This window comes from Oxyura jamaicensis, chromosome Z, assembly GCF_011077185.1.
Source record: "Oxyura jamaicensis isolate SHBP4307 breed ruddy duck chromosome Z, BPBGC_Ojam_1.0, whole genome shotgun sequence".
Lineage (NCBI taxonomy): Eukaryota > Metazoa > Chordata > Aves > Anseriformes > Anatidae > Oxyura > Oxyura jamaicensis.
In genome coordinates this window covers 43,388,517-43,408,258 of record NC_048926.1, presented here as the reverse complement: position 1 = coordinate 43,408,258, position 19,742 = coordinate 43,388,517, and the positions used below count along the sequence as shown (strand labels likewise).

Here is a 19,742-nt window from a genome sequence, read left to right as displayed (position 1 = left end):
TACAGGTGTCTGGCTTGAGCTGACTGTTGGTAATGCCAAAGTACTGAGGATTTTCAATGACGGGAATCTTTGTCATTCCAATGATGACTGCGTCAGGACCCCCCTCAGAAGATGATGGAGTGTTACTGCCATTTGAGATGTGATGGAGAGGACTGGCTGAATCATCATCATTGCTGATAACTGAAGAAGGACCTAGAATTAGAAACAAAGATTTGCCTTAATTCAGAACATTTCTTTTCTCTCAGACCATTATTTATTTATTTATTTATTTATTTTTCTCCAGTCTATCCTTCATCTCCTTCATCTTAATAGTCAAATGCTCTATTTATATACCTTGTTGATCTTACCTCAGGAATTTTATATGTCTGGGTGGAGAAATAGGAGGGGTGGGGGAAGAAAGGAAAAAACAAAAAAGGAACACAGTGGTAGGCCATTAGGAGTTGGAATGTGAAGTAATTTTTTGCACGGGTAGATCACGTAGACTAAATATGTCAGCATCCAGCATAGGCTGTTATTGAGAAATGTCCCTAAATAAGGTATGTAATACACATAATAACTTTTTACCTTAAGACTTTCTCAGATCACAGAGCAATAATATGTTTTCCCACAAATCTGGGGAAACACCTGCCTTCTCTTTGAGGTGGCATTATAACAAGACAAAAGACAGAAAGAAGATGGGTTATCCTAAACTTGGAAACTGTGTTATTTCTGAAAGACAAAATGGCTGGGAGCCAAAATCAAGAGGACAATGTAGATGCAGAATGTGCAGAGTACATGCTCAGAGTAGTGGGAAAGACATATCTCACACTACTGTGAGATCTGGGGTCACTGCACAGGTTCTCCTCCAGAACAGGATAATATTCCTCTGGCTCCCAAGGCCTCATCCATACCTCACATGCCAGAGAAACACATCAGTCGTCCATGGACACTCCACAAATGTATGCATATTCATACACACACACAGAAAGACACACAAAGAAGGCTGATATACTTAAAAACCTAAACGTACTGATGAAAAAAAATCAGTACTGCAGTTGACCATCCATAGTCACATGCCAGAAAGAGGTTTATTTTGATCATTAATTTAATGACAGTTTGTTGTTGTTGTTGTTGTTGTTTTGTTTTGTTTTCACTGTGTACTCTGTACTTTCAAAGAAAGCACTATGGTGTTAAAACCTTGCAAGTAAATAATTAAAAAAAAAAAAATGCTTAGCATTTTTTAGCATGCTCCACTTCTGTGAGCTACTGGGGCTTTTGAACTAATGGCAAGGTCAGTGCAGATACCGTCTGAAATCTTGTGATCTAACACTGCTATTTAGATTCTCCATTACATTTTCCAGTATACAGCCAATATTCAAAGAAAACCAGAGTCACCATTTAGCAGTGACAACATGTTGCCTAAACTGCCAGCAGAGCAGAGCCAGAAGAGATCTTGCATGCCACATGTCAGACCATTCTCCATCCACATTAACCTGTGTTTTTGGTGTGGCATTCACTTCTTCTAATTTTAACAATTAATAGATGATGCTAGCAACAGATGGAATGATTCACCCTCTTGACGTGCCTGTCCTGGAACGGCATCCTCAGATGACACCTGTGTTTGCCCTACCAGCAGAACTCATAGTGGGGCAATTTTCTCCCTAAAGAAGGGTGAAGCATAGATGATCTTGGGAAAGACAAACAGCTGTTTACTCCAAGTCAAGAGCCACTCCTCTGCAAAATGTCCCACACTGAGCTTTGGGCTGGACAGAAGAGAACAGTGCAGAGGCAAGACAGATCCAAGTAACCACAACACACAGATGACATCTGTTATTTGCAGGAGAGATGGGGGACATAAAGACAACAGCAGGTCATGTAGAAACATCATGGAGGATGTAAGAGAAGATGGGGAGGATGAAACACAATATACACTCAACTAATGAATGAGGGCAGGTCCAGACACAGCAGCTAAGAAAGGTCAGGTTTATAGAAAGGAAATTTAGACTCTCTTACTGTTTTGTGGTACACTGTATCATAACAGGAACACTTTATCATTACATGGTATGGTTCACCAGAATAAAACTTAAATAATTTGGCATGTGGATATTCAACCGTAGCTTTAGAGGCTCAAGCATACTCCCACCCCTGTCCCGCTTTCCCTTCTCCCCAGTTGGTTTAATGGTGCATAAGGGAAATGTTCTCATAGTTTGAAAAAGTACTTCCCCCCCTAGCCTGAAACATTAGAGATCATTTTTCAAATGCCTTGCACTTCACTGGAAAGTCACTGTTGACAAATGTAAGTGAAGCCTAGATCTCTGCAATTTATCAAGTGAAATACTAATACCAAGGCTGTTTTTGTCATTACTGATCACTGAGATTGATTCTACTAGGAAAGCTGCCAGGATTAAGAGTTTTTGGTGAAGATTTCTCTAATGAAGTGCAGAACCTAGAAAACTGTGGGAAAGGGTCCTTCAGATGGCACACAAGATCCTTATGTGAAGTCACAACACGTTTTTCAGGTGCATGGGAATTGTGTGGGGTAGAATTAGAGTGCAGACCCATTTAAAACTGCATTCACTTTTTTTTTTCTAGAGATCATCCTTAGGTCTCTCAAATTTCTGAATGTCAAACTAATGGCACCAAAAAGCAGGCAGGGAAATACACATTTTCTTGGGAAAATACAGTCCTTTAAATACATATATAGTTCTAGTACAGATTTGTATGAGGGTCAAATCCCTTCTCTTACAGCAAAAGGGCAAAATCTCTTTCCTCTGTAGTTTAATAGATGCACATCTCTTAAGGCCTTTTCAGCCTTGTTGTTCTCTGCTGCAGAGGAGGAGGTTCCTTTGTCTTTTTTTGCTTCCACTATACATGTAGTGATGGCAAGGAAAAACGTCCATTACACATTTCTGGATGTTAGAGTGGTATAATGAATAGAAACTTATTCCATTCATCAAATCATTTCTTACTACTCTAAGACCCATTTTTGTGTGGTGAACTATTTTTTCAGTCAGTATAAGCTGCAAAGTGCTGCAGGTGAAAAGTAGACAATTGTTCTATAAATCTGTTCATTCAAGATAACTGGTAAAACTAGTCTTCCTTGTGGCATGAAATAGGTTCCAAGTATATCCAGCTCTCTGACATAGCTGAAGAAACTGTGGAAAATTAGGTGATTCCTTAGTAAGTATGTAATACTCAAAGAAAAATTCAACTCTGGGAACTTTGTGCTGTGTCCCTTGGTGTCCTCTATCATTTATTAGAAGCTAATCAGCTCACGTAATAGTCTTTGGAAACAGTTGTTCGGATTCAAAAATCCTATTTCCTTTTACTGTGTATTTCTTCTCTAGTTAAGCCAAACAGAACTCAACAGATGGAAATTTTTGTGTATCAGAGGCAAGCTGAGCTCACATCCTTTCAAACAGCCTCTTTGCTGGGACCTTTTAGTGAATATGAGGAAACTGGTACACAAACTGTTTCCATATTTTCTTGTATGCCAGACTACACTTTCTGTGAAGTTGCATTTCATCTTTTGAATGCACTAAGTGACATTACAATTACAGGCCAGCATTGCAGCTCACTCCTCACAGCAGCAGCCTCTGACTGATATTCCAGTAATGCAAAACCATTTTCCAGAATGCAAGATGAGCCCATCATCAGTGCTGACAAGAAACTTGAGCAGCCCTTTTCTGAATTAGCACTAAGCTCAAATCAAAAAATAATTTCTTAAAGTACCTTAAGGTGTGGTTTCAAGGAGATTAAATGGGGTCACTTCATTATTTGTCAAAGGCAGAATGAGTATGATAATCGCATATATTATAGATTCAGTTTGTATGTTTGTTTTGTTTTCTTTTGTTTTAATCAAATCTACTGTTGATTTCACATCCAAAATATGAAAATTTTGCAAAAAATGTCTTTGGTGGAAGTGAAAATCATAGGTTGTCAGTAGCCATTAGCTATTGCCAATAGCAGACTCACAGTCAGCTTGACCTTTTAAGAAAACTGCAGAGGTTTTCTCTTCCTTCAAATGTGCTGCCCAACATCTTCATTAGATATCACTTTTAGACTGTGTTTCTTATCTTAAGAAGACAGAAGCTGGAGCCAGATGAGAAACGGTAGGCTGCCTTGGAGAAGAAATATGAGAGCTACACTCTGCAGGGCTGAGATTCTCCTCTCTCTGAGAAGCTAAAAAACTGCCCATTCTGCATGGCCTAGACCTAAGAAAAATCACTTCTGCATACAAAAATAGCAGCTATCAGAAAAACAAACAAACAAAAACAAACAAACAAACAAAAAAACAGTGGCATGTAAGAAAAACAATTATATTTTAAACTGTCACACTATGCAAAAGCCAAAATACTCCCCACGTCCTGGGCTGTGAATGAACATCATGGACATGGTATGAGGACGAGCAGAAAGAGTGCTGCTGTTTCTGGCCAGAAGAAAGAGGTTCATGATCATAAAATACATCCTTTCCTGCTGCTCTTTTTGCCATCAGAGTTAATGCAGTTTTAGCATGCATGCTACCAAATCTACCCACATTATTATTTGCTGGGCCTAGGTTTTGCTCTGCCTTATTCCAGATTTCTGCAAATACTTAGGTAGCTAGCTGGCTGTGGCAACACATCTGACTACTGGCTGCCACTGAAATAATCCACATGACCTTCCTGTGTATGAAAGTACAGAAAGAGTCCCAAAGTGAATAATAGCATGACTCAGATAAGCAGGCTCAAAATAAAATAATAATTAAGAAAAAGGTTCTCAAATGTAGAACCGGAAGGAACATATGGTTATGGTTTGCACCTGGCATGGCCTCGCAAGCATATATTTTCAGACTTTAGTTTAGATGGTCACAAACAATCACTGTGTCCATCTACTTCTCCCTTCACCTATTGTGTTGAAGATGTAAGCAATCTACTCTGTGCATATTCTCTGAACTCTAACAAGAACTCTTGAAGACAGCAATATCCTGTGTGCTCCTTGCAACACCCTTCTCTGTATCACACATCACTTGAATTATTCCTGAAGTCACTATGAAGGGTTGAGCCAAGCTGGGAGACAATAGCAGTAGTAATTATAAAAAATAAAATAAAATAAAATAAAATAAAAAATTAACTTTATGATTGAAGCTGTGTATTTACAGGGACACATCTGCTTAGCCGGGTGTTAGAAGGCAGTTCAAGTAGAGGATTATTTATAGAGATGACGTGCAAGGAAGATTCCAAAATTGATGTTGCACTAGCATTGGGTCTTCTTGCTTCAGATTCTTGTTCCCATAGGTACAAGGAGCAGTCCATGCAGTGATGTAAGGTAATGGCACACCATTCAGTCAAAAGCAGGCCTGTAAGTGCATGTCATGTCAGTAAGCATCACCTCTACTGGATTTTAAGGCTATACTGGATCTTCTCTCTTTCTCCTTTTGGGTGGGTTGTATTTTTTCAATAGTTAAATACCTTGTTCTAAAAAATCAATTATTTATGATTTCTTTCCCTATAAGACTCTCATATTTGCTGTAGTGTTTTTTGTTTGTTTGTTTTTCCCCAGGATTAAAAGGTAATTTTTTTTTCTGCTTCAGCAAGAGCAGAGATGCAAAATCAGAAAACAGCAAGCTAAGATTCACGTTTCTTACGAGAAATGACATCTTTTTAGCTCAACTCTTGAATCCCTGTTTTATCTTTCATTCCCTCTAAAAAACAACTCATCATTCATGACTTGGTACACTTTTTTTCTGACCACTGCTACAAACATTACTTTGAATATTCCTTTGCATTCCTAAATTCAACAACTGTAGGTAACTGTGATATTGAATAATGTTTATGCAGTTCTATTAGACTGAATAAGGAGCCCAGCCTAATAGAAGGTAATGCAATTATTGCAACATTACTTTATATTATTGGTCTCTTAAAATGCTGCATGCTGAATACAGAGAATTGAATTAAGAGGCATAAATAGAACACAAGGAGAAAAAAAAAATATCAAAGCCAGCTGAATAAGCTTCCCAAGGAGAAACCAGTTTAGTCGCACTTTGGCTGGTGGAGCTGTTCAAAGTAAACTCAGATTCTTCTGCAAATCCAGAGTGCGCTTGTAAAGATTATGTTCTTTGCTTCGCAGCTGCTGATACTTTTATTGAGGGAACACTCACAGCATGGTGCTCCTATGCTTCCTCAGCACTTCAGCTGTGCAGAGCAATAGCATTTCTTACTTCTCCTCACCTTCCAGCCAACCCTTCTTGTCTCTTGCTCCCAGCCCTGCCATGTCCCCAGACCACAGCCATCAGTGTTAGCCTTATTGCTGTCATCTCAGTAGTCACTGCCATAATTAGTTGCCAAATTAATATTATGGGGCTGATACTCCTCTGTTTGTGATGAAGGAAATACAAGAATAAGATCACCCCAAGCAGCATTGCACCCAAGTATAATGCTCCTTGCTTCTGCTGCAGAAGCACACTGTTCTTCAGAGCTCAGTGTATGACCTTCTACCCTGGTGCAGCATGCTGAGCCAAAAACTACATTGTAGGCATTAGATTTGTGACTCAGAAAACTGAGACTTGCCAGGCTTGGGTGTTTAGAGGATAAATAATTTCACATCTTCTGACAGGTATCATTAATCTGTTTAACTGATGTGCACCCACCAATGCTTGTTTAAGCTTGCACTCTCTTGCTTCTTGATAAGTGAGGTAAGAAAAAACTTTCTGATGCTGCCCAAAAAGTTCAGTTCCCATCCAAGAGCATGCCCCCAGGAAGTCAGGGGAACCAGAAAGGGTGTTGATGCAGAGAGCAAGAAAACTTCCCCATACCCAGCAGACTAATGCCTCCAGTCAGCACATGATTCAGAGACTCCCTTTCCAACAGTCTCTGAATTACAGAAGAAAGAGGGCTCCTCAGAGATCTCTTGCAGGAAAAACTGGCTAGAAATAGAGGTTTAAACTCAAGAAGCACCCCACAGTACTCAGATCACTTACTACAACTGCAGAACAAAGGGGAGACATTTGTTTGCAAATCATAATGGAGCCACACTACTTTGACATAACATTTCACTTGCATGATCTAGTCCCCAAAGTATTTTGCATTTGTTTTCAAATGAAAATCAATGTTTAGTCTTTCCTTATTTTTTGCAGATCCATGAGAAGACCAAATTTTTAGTTCTCACTGTATCACATTCCTGCAGAGAAAGTAAATTAGTGACAGATTATTTTCTTTCTTACACAGAATAGCTTAAGCAACACATATCCATGACTGTAATTAAATAAAAGGTGCATTAGAAAACTTTATAGTGTCAAATATTCAGTGTTGCTAGGTGTGAAAGGTCAGTCACAGTAACTTAAATGTCTTTCGCCTAAAAAGCACATTCTTCTTGCTGGAAAACTTATTTCAAATGCCTGACTCCTCTACAGAACATGTAATCTGGGTAATTTCCACTGAAATGGCTGTGCACAGATTTTAGCCACTCGACTATTTCATCAGGCCTTTTTGTTGTGGCTTTACATCTAAAAGCCACAGCTGCTTATTTGTTTCATTCAGATTTATTCTGGAGCATGATTGTGAAAGAGTCCCAGCCAGTGCCAATTAGCTGCCTTTTTTTTTTCCTCACAACCTCATCTACATTGTCATGTATACACACATTATTACATTTATTTATGCAAAGCCTAGAGTGTTTCAGAAGTCATAATATCTGCAAGGGAGGTTTCCAGCTAAGGAATACACCCTAGGATCCCCTAAGGGACCTCTTCATAAAGCAAGTGACTCCCCAGAAACCATGCAACTACGGAACAAAGGGACGGATGTACAGGTGTCCAGGTCTGGGGCAGACTGTCAAGGTCATTCACCCAAGAAATCTACTTTGTAGCACTGCAAACCCATGTAGGAAGAAAGACAATATCTCTAATACATACATTTTTTCCAGGGTGGTCTGTGCTGGAGGAAAGGTGGGTAACCCCCTCTGTCCAACTCCACGGCTGACTGTTCCCAGGGATGCCATTAACAAAGCCCCATCCCGTGGCACAGAGGTTGCTGATCTCTTCCTCCTTTCAGCCAGTGAGGCACTTGAATAGCAGCTGCAATCTGGTACATACCTTCCAAATCTTAAGCACCATGACCAATAAATCCTCACAGTTCATCTTCTGCGAGGTACATACTACTATTATTCCCATCTTGGAGGCAGCGGGAAGAGCTCTGTTTAGCTTGCTGATTTGCCCAGTGCTGCAGGCAGGATCTTTGTCAAAGTCATGGCCAGGACTGGGAAGGACAGCCAGGCCCTGGTGCCAAATCAGGGAACACCTGGAGAATTATAGCTCTCCTTCAGCTACAGGATAAATGGTGGCTGTACAGCTGCCCGCCGCCCCATGGACACATTCACAGTATCTGCAGCTCAGATGATGTGCCCTATCTTGAAGAATGAGGAATTTATGGCCTCTCATTATTGGTAGTCAAATGAAACACAGATCTGAGAAAAAAATCTAGCAGAGATGTGGTGTATTAATCAATATAAGTATGTGAGCCAGAAAAGTAAGGATACAGGGCAGCAGAAAATGTGAAAGAAGGAAAGAAAAAATGATTTATCTTTTTTAATATAGATCACCGAGACCATTTATTATAGCCACCTGCAGGTTTAGATATCTAGGAAACATGGGTAAAATTACAATCCTTCAAAAATACTACAGTGAAAAATCACTGCAATAAGAAACAAAATCAGCTGGAATGTGCTTGCTGTTGGCATCAAGCAAGAAAGAATAATTCTCCCCAAATTAGATCCTTGTTGCTTTTCATTTCATTTAAAAGCTATTTAATTAACAATTGCTTACTCAACACTTCTCATAAATAATCTAAGGGTTAATATTCCCATTCCTAGGACTGGGAAGGGTCCTCTGTTGTCTAGAAGACAAATACAAAGCATACAGAAGCAAGACAAATTTCTCCATGCTGCTTTGATGGTTAGTCTTTGAGAGAGCAGCAAAGCCATCTGGAATAGTCAATTTGAATAAATTTGCAAAGTCTGTTTAGATAGATATAGCTAAACATGGTGAGAAAATACGGTGGATATGCTAGATTGTGTTGAAATGTTTGCTGATATTTATGTTTGTTTGTCTGGATTATTTATTTATTTATTTATGCTTTGCTAATGAAACTTATTCCTTTCTTTAAACTCTCCCTGATTAGTTTCTTGGAGTACAGAGGTACCATCTACAGGCCTTTCCTATCCAAGCAAATCAGCTGAAAACATGACATGGAAAATCTCTAGAAATATTCTATAGAAACCTAACAAAAAAAATGAATAATTTTAGGTTTTTTTTTTTTTTTTTTTTTTTTTTTTAATTTTAAAGAGATATCTGAGGACATTCACAAGGAGAGACTTCAAGACTTTTGCAAATGGAAGGAAACAATATTTATATCATGCTAAATGGGATTCAGGAGTTGTCTGATAAAAAAGTCTGAGGTGAAATGTTACAAAACTTTCCTCAGTCATTGGAATTGCTCATAAAAAAGTTCAGATATTTCTACCTCTGGAGATCTTAAAGCTATGCCAGGCAAACTTCTGTTGGGAAAGATACAAGTATAGTAGATACAGGCTTAGGACAGGGAAGAATGGTTCCTTTCCAACCCTAATCTTCCATGACACAATATAGGTAGATTTTGAATGGTCTTATGGAAAACACTTTGGCACTGCAAATGTTGACTGATGCCTATTCAAAAGTGAACAGATATTCAGCTCAATAAACACATTGCTTATATAAATAAAATACATAGATTTCACGCATTGGCAGTTTATTTTTCCAGGCTGCAAAACTAAGATGTATAGACAGGTGTGAAACAGACCATTAATGCAGGACTCCAAAGTCTACAGTGGGTTATTCTACTAGAATATAACTTATTTCATTGAATTCTTTACCTAAAATCCACCCTCATCCCACACCCCTCCCAGCCTCCCATCTTAATTGTTTCTGCAGTTTTCATTACTGAAAGTATTAGTTACATGACACTGCAAGACAAAGTTTTGTGTCATTTCAGAGTGAAATATTCTTACAGGCTTCCAAAACTATGTGAATTATAAAGGCAACCCTATATTACATTGAAGTATATCTTTCAGCTTGCTCTCAACAAACATCACAGCATAATAGCTTGCAATTCATTTTTCATTTACATCCACAATTGCTAACCTTAAACATGACAATCTATACAGAAGCAAAACCAAATAATTGCATGCAATCAACACAAACATCACACTCAAGCAATAAATAGCATTTGCAGAAATGCAGCATTGCTGTCTACTCAATTCTTACTGAGGCTATCCTACAGCACAACTAAATATTTTCTGGTATTGCACCATCTCCCAACCCAGCTTCTATTCATCTCCAAACACTCCCCATCCTTGAAAGCAGGCTTTGAAAAACAAATTCAAAGGCCCATCTACATTTTACAAGGAGGGCATGGGAAGCTGGTGAACCAATTTACCAATAACCAATTCCACTAACTTACTCCTTGTCAAGTACTCCACTGTCCACTTGGGTGAACAGACTTTGAGTACCAATGGCCCAAATACTGCATGTGTTCAGGAGGCAGTATCATTTGGAATAGGACTGCTAGAAGGACAGGAGGCTTCAGCACAGGAGAGAGGTTGCCAAAAACTGGCCCTCCATGAGCACAAAGCAAGTGGTAGCTTACTTTTCTTCCCAAGAATCAATGCCTAAAATTTATTCCAATTTACATTAAATTACTTAGGAACAGTGAAAGACTCCTTTTGTGTCTCTGTCACCACAGTGATAACATCAGTTTTCTCGACAGCCTCAGTCTCTAGAGAACTCAGCAACTATACACTACCCTGGCCTTCAAACAGAGATCCTAGCCTCTGTCCAGAAAACCTTGCTGGCTTTTGCAGACTAGCCAGTCTTCTGGGAAGAGTTTTGGTGCTTGGCAATCATGTGTCACTAGAAATTCTTGTGATACAGAGTTGAAGCCTCTACCATGTTTTCCAACATGGAACAGCCTTAGCAACAGACTTACTCTAGCATCTGGTGGTTTTCTGCACTACTAAGAAATCATACAGAAAAGAAAAGCAACCTCTTTCAATTATTTGTTTTCCATACCCACGGTTATAGCTTTCTGGATTATGCTCAGATAGATCTTTTGGGACATTGTCGAAAAAACAATTCAGCTTTGGAGATGTGATGGAGCTAAATGAACTGTTTGGAAGAATATCCCTGCCAATAAAACTTCAGATCAAAGATGTAGATTCACTTCAGAACAATGCCCTTTCTTCCCAAAACACTGTTCTTAAGGTTGTGAATCCTCACATCCTCTTCAAATGCAGGTCTAAAAATTCCTGCAGCAGAGCAAATGACACCTGCGTATATAGAAAGGCATCACTTCAAATTTCAGCCTGTCCCAGCACTGTCATTCACAAGCTGTGGAATCAGCTGCATGAGTTAACTGAATTGCATCTAGATGTTGGTCTTCTACTGACACTCACAGCCACCTCCTCCCGCCTGTCACAGCATGCCTCCTCTCCTGCATATTTTCTCTCCCTTCTGTCTTTCCTTGAAATTGTCACTATGGCAAGCAGGAAGCCACCATACGCAGAAAGCTGTTTGTACCATACCAACCAGCTCAGCCATCCCAGAGGTGGCCACACTGCAAGCTAAGCTCTGGCTGTTTTGCTACTGCAGACTTGAAAAAGGATATATTAACTGTGAAATTGGTCATGAAAACACAAAGAGGTTTTGCCAAAACATTGGAAGGACCACCGTTGTTTCTATTCTGCAGGGCTCTTTTTTCAAGATGTTGCAGAGAATATTTTCACAAAGAGCTTCTGCAATGCCTGAGACCTTTGCTAAGTATTCTTCACTATTTTATTTTTTTGATGTGCCTTCTCTGCTTATTTATGTCTCCTTCTTTACGGTGAGTTGTGCCTCTGTCTTTGTAATCTTTTCCCTTTTGATCACCAGGTTCATCTACACTGTCTTATTTTGTCATCATCCTGGATTGTTTAACTCTTTGCAACTTCCTATCACTTTCTAAAACACTTAGTATATTCATTTTGCAATTAACCACATGGCTTCCTGTGTTGTTGTAATTTATATATTACCATTAAATAGCACTAGGACTTGTTATTCTCTAATTTTGGTTGATACTCATTTATTCTCAGAGTTTAACTTTTTCTTTTACCAAAAAATCAGCCATGGCTGTTTCTTAGCAACAGATTGATCAGAACAGATTTACATGGAAATCAAATACTCTCAAAAAGGAACTGCTAAAGGAAGATGATAATATAGCCTTTTTCCTGGCAATTAGCAGCAAATACTACAGTGTATAATATAATGGTTTTGTAATTCTGTATGAATCTAAAGAACACGTGCAGAACATTAGCAGTAAATGAAGTAGAAGACGATATAAACTTTCCTAATTAGTGTATCTCTGAGTTGATCTACAAAAATAATCTCTTGCCTGAAGAGACTGCAAAACAAACAAATCACACACAGCCACAATCCTCCCTTGCACTGGACTAGAATCAAAACTGCAGTTTGTAATGGTCACATATAAACAGGTCTCAAAGGACTAGACTGCAAAAGGCAGACATCCATTTCACAAAAAGTGCAAGCCCTTACTTCATGCATACCGATCCTAAATTATCAGGTATTAGACTTCAGTACAGGAACGTGGCCATTTAGTACTTCATTCCTGAAATTTACACAATTTCAGGAAACTGAAACTTTTTCATTCTTGTAGTCTTCAGAAAGGACAGGTTTTCCCTAAAGATTTCTCTACACCTCACTTTGCCAGACAAGGTTTTCCTCTTTCTCCTCCTTTTCCAGCCCTAAATAATGTGCTGAGTTCCACTAGCTAGTCCATCAAAAGTACAAATAAAATTAAATATGAGGATAGGGTGAAAGAATGAAGTCAAATATGAAGCATAAAATCCTATGAACAACAAAAAAAAAAAAAAAAAAAAGTGAAAGAGAAATAGCAAAAGTCTAATCCCCTGAATCGTACTAGCAACAGAGATTAATTTGTCAAATTGACAATGGTGCAAAGTCGTTATGAATGACAGCAGAATCAGGACAGCTGTCTTTTTATTAAGAATGATGACGTCCTTTTTGGCAAATGAAGTCTTGTGCTGCTGTGGCACTTAGTTCTGTCACTGAAAGGCAGTATCTATAATATATAGCTGCATATGAATTATGCTAGGAATGGGTTAAAGTAATAGATCTGTATTATTCCCAAGAGGCAATGCCAAAATGGTAATTGCCCATATTTGTACCACTAGGTTATAGAGAGTGACAGTTTCATGTCTTCCTAATGGTTAACTGAAAATCTATAAAATCCATTTCTTTTTCCTGCTGAGAAATTAATGAAGAACCAAAACCTGAATTCTAACTCTGGTCATGCTCACACAAAACTCCCAGGGAGAAGCATAAAGACAGTACAATTTCTTTCATGCAACCTGAGATGTAGAGGCTACATAGATAGTTTTTCATAAGGGTGCTGCTGGGTTTATTAAAATCAGCAAGACCTACCTACATCTTTCACTTTTCACTCATGCAGTCACAAGGACTTGGAGAGGAGGGATGGATATGATGGGGACAAGTCAGGTTGCTGGAGAATGTACACCTTGATGTCCCCTGCCTTGGGGGTCTTTCCAGTGGGTTGTGTGCCACAGAGATAAGACACCTCCAAAGAGAGATGGCAGGAAGCAGCCCACACACAACAGCCTCGCTGGGCTTCTCCTGGGGCAGCTGAGCTGCACAATAACTGGAGCCCATTACCCCTAGCGAGGCAGCAGGCTCTGCAGGAAGGGGACGCCACACAACCTCAAGGGCGTCCAGTTTGGCTGCCAGCTTCTACCACTCAGTCGTGATATGCTTTGTAGTTACACAGACTCATTTAAAAGAGTGCATGGTTCAGCAGCTGAGTGGTTTGGATGTATTTGTGCTCCAATACAACTTCACAGAGGCATTAGAATTTGGTTTGATAAGTACCAACTTTTCTTGCTTTACCAGCCAATTTCTCCACATGGTAGTAAAATCCAAGGAACAAAGATATGACAACTTGAAACAACTATAAAAACAGTCCACAAAATAAAACAACATTAAGTACTAAGCTACAAGCAGCCTGTAAAATGATAACTCACCCTTTAAAGTTTTTATAAGAAAGTAAGAATAAGAACATTAGTCCAAATGTCATTTTTAAAATGAAAATTCAAGAGTAAGGTAGCAACAGATTTCTGATGTTTTATATCTTTAACAAGGCCCTCTAGCATGAATTTCATTTCAAATTGCCAACCAATTATTTCTAAGTTAACTGATATTTATACCCAGGGGTATTTCTTATCATGCGTAAGAGAAAAATATATTATTTAGGAATCACCATCACTTACAAAATAAAGATCAATACAGTACTAATTAGTGACTCAGGCACTAGCACAAAGATGTCAGTGTTATGACTTAGAAATAAGTCAGTCCTATTGATTTAAAGTCATTGATCTGGGTTCAAAAGGAAGTTTCAAAGTTAATATCAGACACGAATTCTTTCAAACCTAGTAGTAAAAAATTAGATTACTTTATTCACTCTGTTCGTAACACATGACTAAAATTGCAATATAGCACTATTTTACACCTACATAATCTTCTAAATTATCATTTTGTAGAAGAAGTGAAACTACAAATAAATACAGCTCTTACAAGGAATCTGGCTATTATGGATTAAAAAAATACAAAAAATTTACCATTTTGGAATTAAAATTTCATTGCTTCATTTTGTTAGCATTTTCTTTTTATGTTAAATGTCTGGCTAGACCTAAGATGTTTACTCCTACAAATGTTCACTGAAAGTGATTTTTAAGTTAAAATTTACCTTTCCCAAATAGTACGGAGTAGTAATACTTATGAATGGCAAATATTTAAATTGACCTCTTAGCTGATTTGTATTGATTAAAGGATCCAACTCATGTCTTTTCCAGTCTGATTTTGAGTTCCTTGTAGTTATGCATCCTACACAGATATGTTCATTGCTGAACAGATAAGATCTGTTTGCATTTTACAGCCATGTACAGGGTGCACAACCCGTGCACTTGCAATTCCAACATATATAGGTAACAATGACAAGAAGTTACAGATGGCTATAAAAAAGTAGTTACATATTATTCAGGTACAATTTAACATAGTACACTAACAGTCTTCCCTCTAGTCCTGAAGCAGATTAAATGACTTGTATAAGAGAAGGATGTGACTTCAGGCAGGACCACACACACATGCATGCACAATCTCTCATGTTCATAACGGCTGTGATGACAAAAATCTCAGATGAATAAACGTTCCTGATTTATTTTATAGGGGAATACAGTGCTATGCTGTATCTGGGGTCAGAGCCAGGGCTGTGGTGCAACTGAATGAGCCAGGCAAGCATCTGCACAGACTCTTTGCATTCTGCAACATGCAGACGGAATTCCTTATGAATGCAGTGAGTTAAAGTTACATTTATATTCTGCATTAAACAAATAAATCTTACAGTAGCCTGATTTATGGCGCCCGAAACAAGACCTGGATGTCTCCAAATGGGGAAAAATTCTCAAAAGCTTTTCTGCATTTCCCCTCCCCTCCTAGAGATGATCAAACCCTTTGTAATTATACTGATGACAGGATAACTCAGTCTCTCTGCCATTAATCCTCAGCTTCTCTGAGTAGTCTGCCAAAGGCTGCCCTTTCCTGGCATCAGTATCTGTCCCCTGGCAATCACCGATCAAACTGCTATCGTGTGGGCTATCTACAAATCACCAGTGGTTACAGCTGCTCTCAGCCTGGGCAAAGTTTAGGCCAGATGCCAGAAGCAAAAATGCTAGAGCTCCACAGAGAGAAGCAACAGCTCTCAGAGGCAATGTCACTACCTCCCTGTGGCAGGCAACAGCCTCACCTGGGTCCCCGGGCAGGCTGCTTTAACAGCAGCAGGGCTGCACATTCATTTGGACTCCAACAAAGCCTGAAGCAGCAGCAGAAATGGAAACTTGGCATCCTCCTTAGAAAGGAAAAGCAGTGACAATAAATCTCTCTCCCTTCCTCTTGAAGAGGCACACAGCCTTTTGCACTTTTCTGAATACGCTGATTTGAGGGTGATAAAGTGTGACACTTTCTTTACCTGGAAAGAGATTATACCAGCTCCCAAGGGAAAGCCATTGCTAACACATGAGAAAGATTAACCCTATCTTCCTCACAGCAAGCAGAAAGCTGGCCTCTGGGCCTTCTGCTTTAAAAGTTATAACTAAAGTACCTGGTGGTTATTCCAGAAAGGAAATGTTCAGGTAGTTCACAGTCAACTTACCTGATTTTGGTTCTTATTCTCACAAAAAAAAACACAAATGCAGGGTTGGTGGTACAGGTCCTATATAAAAACCATTATTACATGCACTGAAAAGTAATGAGAAAGCTCATCAGACCTACCAGGGACTGAGATATCACTCAGCTAATTGCTATCCAGAAAACAGACCTCATCAGGACAAGCAGGCAGGTATATTACAACACAGAAGTTGTACCTCAATCTGCCACAAATTTAGTTTTATCTTCTAAATGCCAAAAGTAAGAGAGAAACTAACTTCCTATGGCTGCCATCTAATCAGCTGACATTAGCAGAAAAATCAGTGAGTAGGGCTTAGCATGCTCAATGGTACTCCTTCCTACTATAAATTTTGTCCCTCAGACTTAATGTAACACACACTGTTGTTTTAAATTTCCTATCAAAGTAGGAGTCTCACGTAAATGTTTTCCTCTGCAAAATATGGACATTTCAAGACTTCATTCTTTGTTCTAATTCTACCACTTAATCTTTACAGCTGTGTAGGATTTTATCAGAAGTCCTAAGACATTTAATAGAGATGAGGCAACTCGTTATGACTCCATGAATTCATTATGTGCAATTGCACCAGGAATCTGTGGTGCTGCTACCCCTATTGACCTTCAGCTTGGGTCCACCTGGGGCAGGCAGAAAACTGTGATTTAATTCATGAACTCTAACCGCAACATCATGCAAGGCCTCATATGGAAGTATTAAAATTGGTTCTATGGCATGCATCTTTAGAAACAGAAGGAGGAACTCTAGCTTAGGCAGCACAATCTACACCAGGACATCTACTTGGCTTAGGCAGCACAGTCTACACCAGGACATCTGCTGGAATAAAGATATGAGGAAAAATCAGCATGGACTGACAATGAACTGAAAGAAATATTACCTGGCCCTTGGACAGAAGGTTTATATAGAACCAGCTGTTTTCTTCAGTTGTGTCTCCTGAGGCGTGAATGGAGCATTCATTTCTGAGGCATTACCAACTTCAATTTTGTACACACTGAAATTATGCTAAAACCCTTCCATGGGAAAATGTAGTGACACCTCAGAAGGATGACACTAGTCATAAAGAAACTGCACAAAGAATTGCCCATCTGGCAATGGCAGATGCGCAAAGAATGTCACCATTTTCTGCTCTTTTACTTCCCATACCTAATATAAGCTACTAAGTTATTCAGGAAATATCACCTGTGCTGTCATCAATATGTTGTTCCCAACACACGCTTGCATTATTTCCCTTTCGCATATCTGCTCTCTTGGGAAGATGTCATGACTAAGAGCAGCCAGATGAATACTCTGCTTCTTTTGGATGTATAAATAGCAGAGCACTTCTACATGGCAAGAGTAAACGAAGGTATGAAAGACACTGTTCAGACTGGGCATCCAGAAAAATTTCTGTACCTTGAGGGTGGTCAAACACTGGAACAGGCTTTCTAAAGAGCTGGTTGGTACCCCATTCCTGTCAGTGTTCAGGAGGCATTTGGGCACTGCAATCAATAACATGCTGTAACTTTTGGTTAGCCCTGAAGTGGTCAGTAAGTAGGACTAGAGGATCTAGAAGGTCTCTTGCAACTGCACTATTCTATTCTATTCTATTCTATTCTATTCTATTCTATTCTATTCTATTCTATTCTATTCTATCCTATTCTATTCTATTCTATTCTATTCCATTCTATTCTATTCTATTCTTAGGAAACCATATCTGAATCTATGATTCTAAGTCTGCCATGGTGAAAAATGAATAATGGCATCATATGGGAAAAAAATAGGAATGTTCAAAATAAAGTAGGGAAGCAAATTGCATACATAAAGCAAATAAATGTTACTATTTTTCAACTACCAGAGAAAGCCATTTGTGTTAAACACAGTATCAACTTGTGTACCAGACAATAACTTTAACGTAAATTCATTTTCAGCTCTCTTTCAAATATACGTTTCTATTGTCTTTATCTATTTTCTACTGTTGCCGCACACTCTGAACTGCAATTTTATGTTCTGAAGGGATTATTTAGCTGAAAGTCCATTCTCTGTTTATAGACCTTAATGACAGTCTGGCTCCTTTATTGCTAACTCTGCTCTGATGACGGAAGTCCTAGAGCTCTGGATAGTAACCTGGAAGCCAAACAAAACACTATCATTTAAACATAAAGTATTTGTCAGCTTCAACAAACTAGTTACAGAACAATTAGTTTAGAAATCTGTATACTATATTTCCTTTTCATAGGTAAAATATGTTGCTAAAAAGTATTTTGATAGAATTATCCGAATATCAGAAATGAGATTTTTGTGACTTTTTGCAAATCATCCTCAAGAACTGCAATATTCATGGAACTGCTATAAGCCAGGATTTTGTGCATATTTGTTTTAGAGCCTGATTGCTAACATACTATAGAAGAAGCATCAACTGATGAATCTGAAGACTAATTTTTAAATTCATTTTACGTTTAAAATAGTAACAAGATTATAAAGTAACCTATGAAATTAACTTTTTATATATAAATGATACAAATAAAGATATGCAATACATGTTGTTTGTATTTTTTTCTCACTAAAAAGAAAAAAAAAGAAAGGCTTTACTTTTACAAGAATAGTGTTAAATTACAATTCATGTTTATTAAAAAATGAACCCTTGTCTGCATTTTTACATTGATTTGGAGTATTAAACTCAGGAATATTAAGTCTCTGTGTTACTACTTGTTCTGTTTACTTTCCTGTGTAAATGGCTATTTTCACTTTTGCTTCTACTCAGCCTCATTTTTTGATTGTTTTTAGATAGTACCTTTTTGTTCTGTAGAGGATGCAAATTTTATATTACAGTGTCACTGGCATATTACAGTTCAACAGTAAGCTCCATCACCTCTCTAAAAATATCCAATAAATCTTTGATTTAGTAAAGATTTGTATTAGTCTAGTGTTTTATATTGTTTGAATACCTTATTTAAAATAATTGTATATCTACCAGTTTAATTAATATTAAGTAGTAGAAATTAGTAGAAAGTCTTATTGAAAGCTTCTCATAGAATGGATCTTTACATTAAACTTTTTTGTTTTAGATATAACAATACATCATACTGGTTTCAAAAGCACATTTTGCACAGATTACGATATTAAAACATACTTGTAAAATATATTGTGTGACATTACAACTGTGACAAATACATGAAAATGTAGAAAGTCCCCATGGACATACAAAGCAGATTGGGTAAAATGCTCAAAGACACACTGTGATCCCAGTAGAGAAAAATGTGGCCAAACACTTCACTAACAAGAAAAGGAACATGCAATTCAATATCCACATCTGCTACATTCTAAATACAGTAATAAAACCCATGGGAAAATATGACATTCCCTAGGGAAAGAAAGAAAGAAAGAAAGAAAGAAAGAAAGAAAGAAAGAAAGAAAGAAAGAAAGAAAGAAAGAAAGAAAGAAAGAAAGAAAGAAAGA

General features: G+C 38.2%; 1 protein-coding gene across 5 annotated transcripts in view; it reads right to left on the bottom strand.

The window, feature by feature from the left end:
* The window catches only part of NTRK2 (neurotrophic receptor tyrosine kinase 2), a 209,245-nt gene that overhangs the window by 85,515 nt on the left and 103,988 nt on the right, over positions 1-19,742 (bottom strand). For all 5 annotated transcript variants that reach the window (XM_035310587.1, XM_035310586.1, XM_035310589.1 and 2 more), the window contains one exon: positions 4-192. In XM_035310587.1, coding sequence (XP_035166478.1) covers positions 4-192 — 189 coding nt within the window. The remainder of the gene's footprint in view (positions 1-3; positions 193-19,742) is intronic.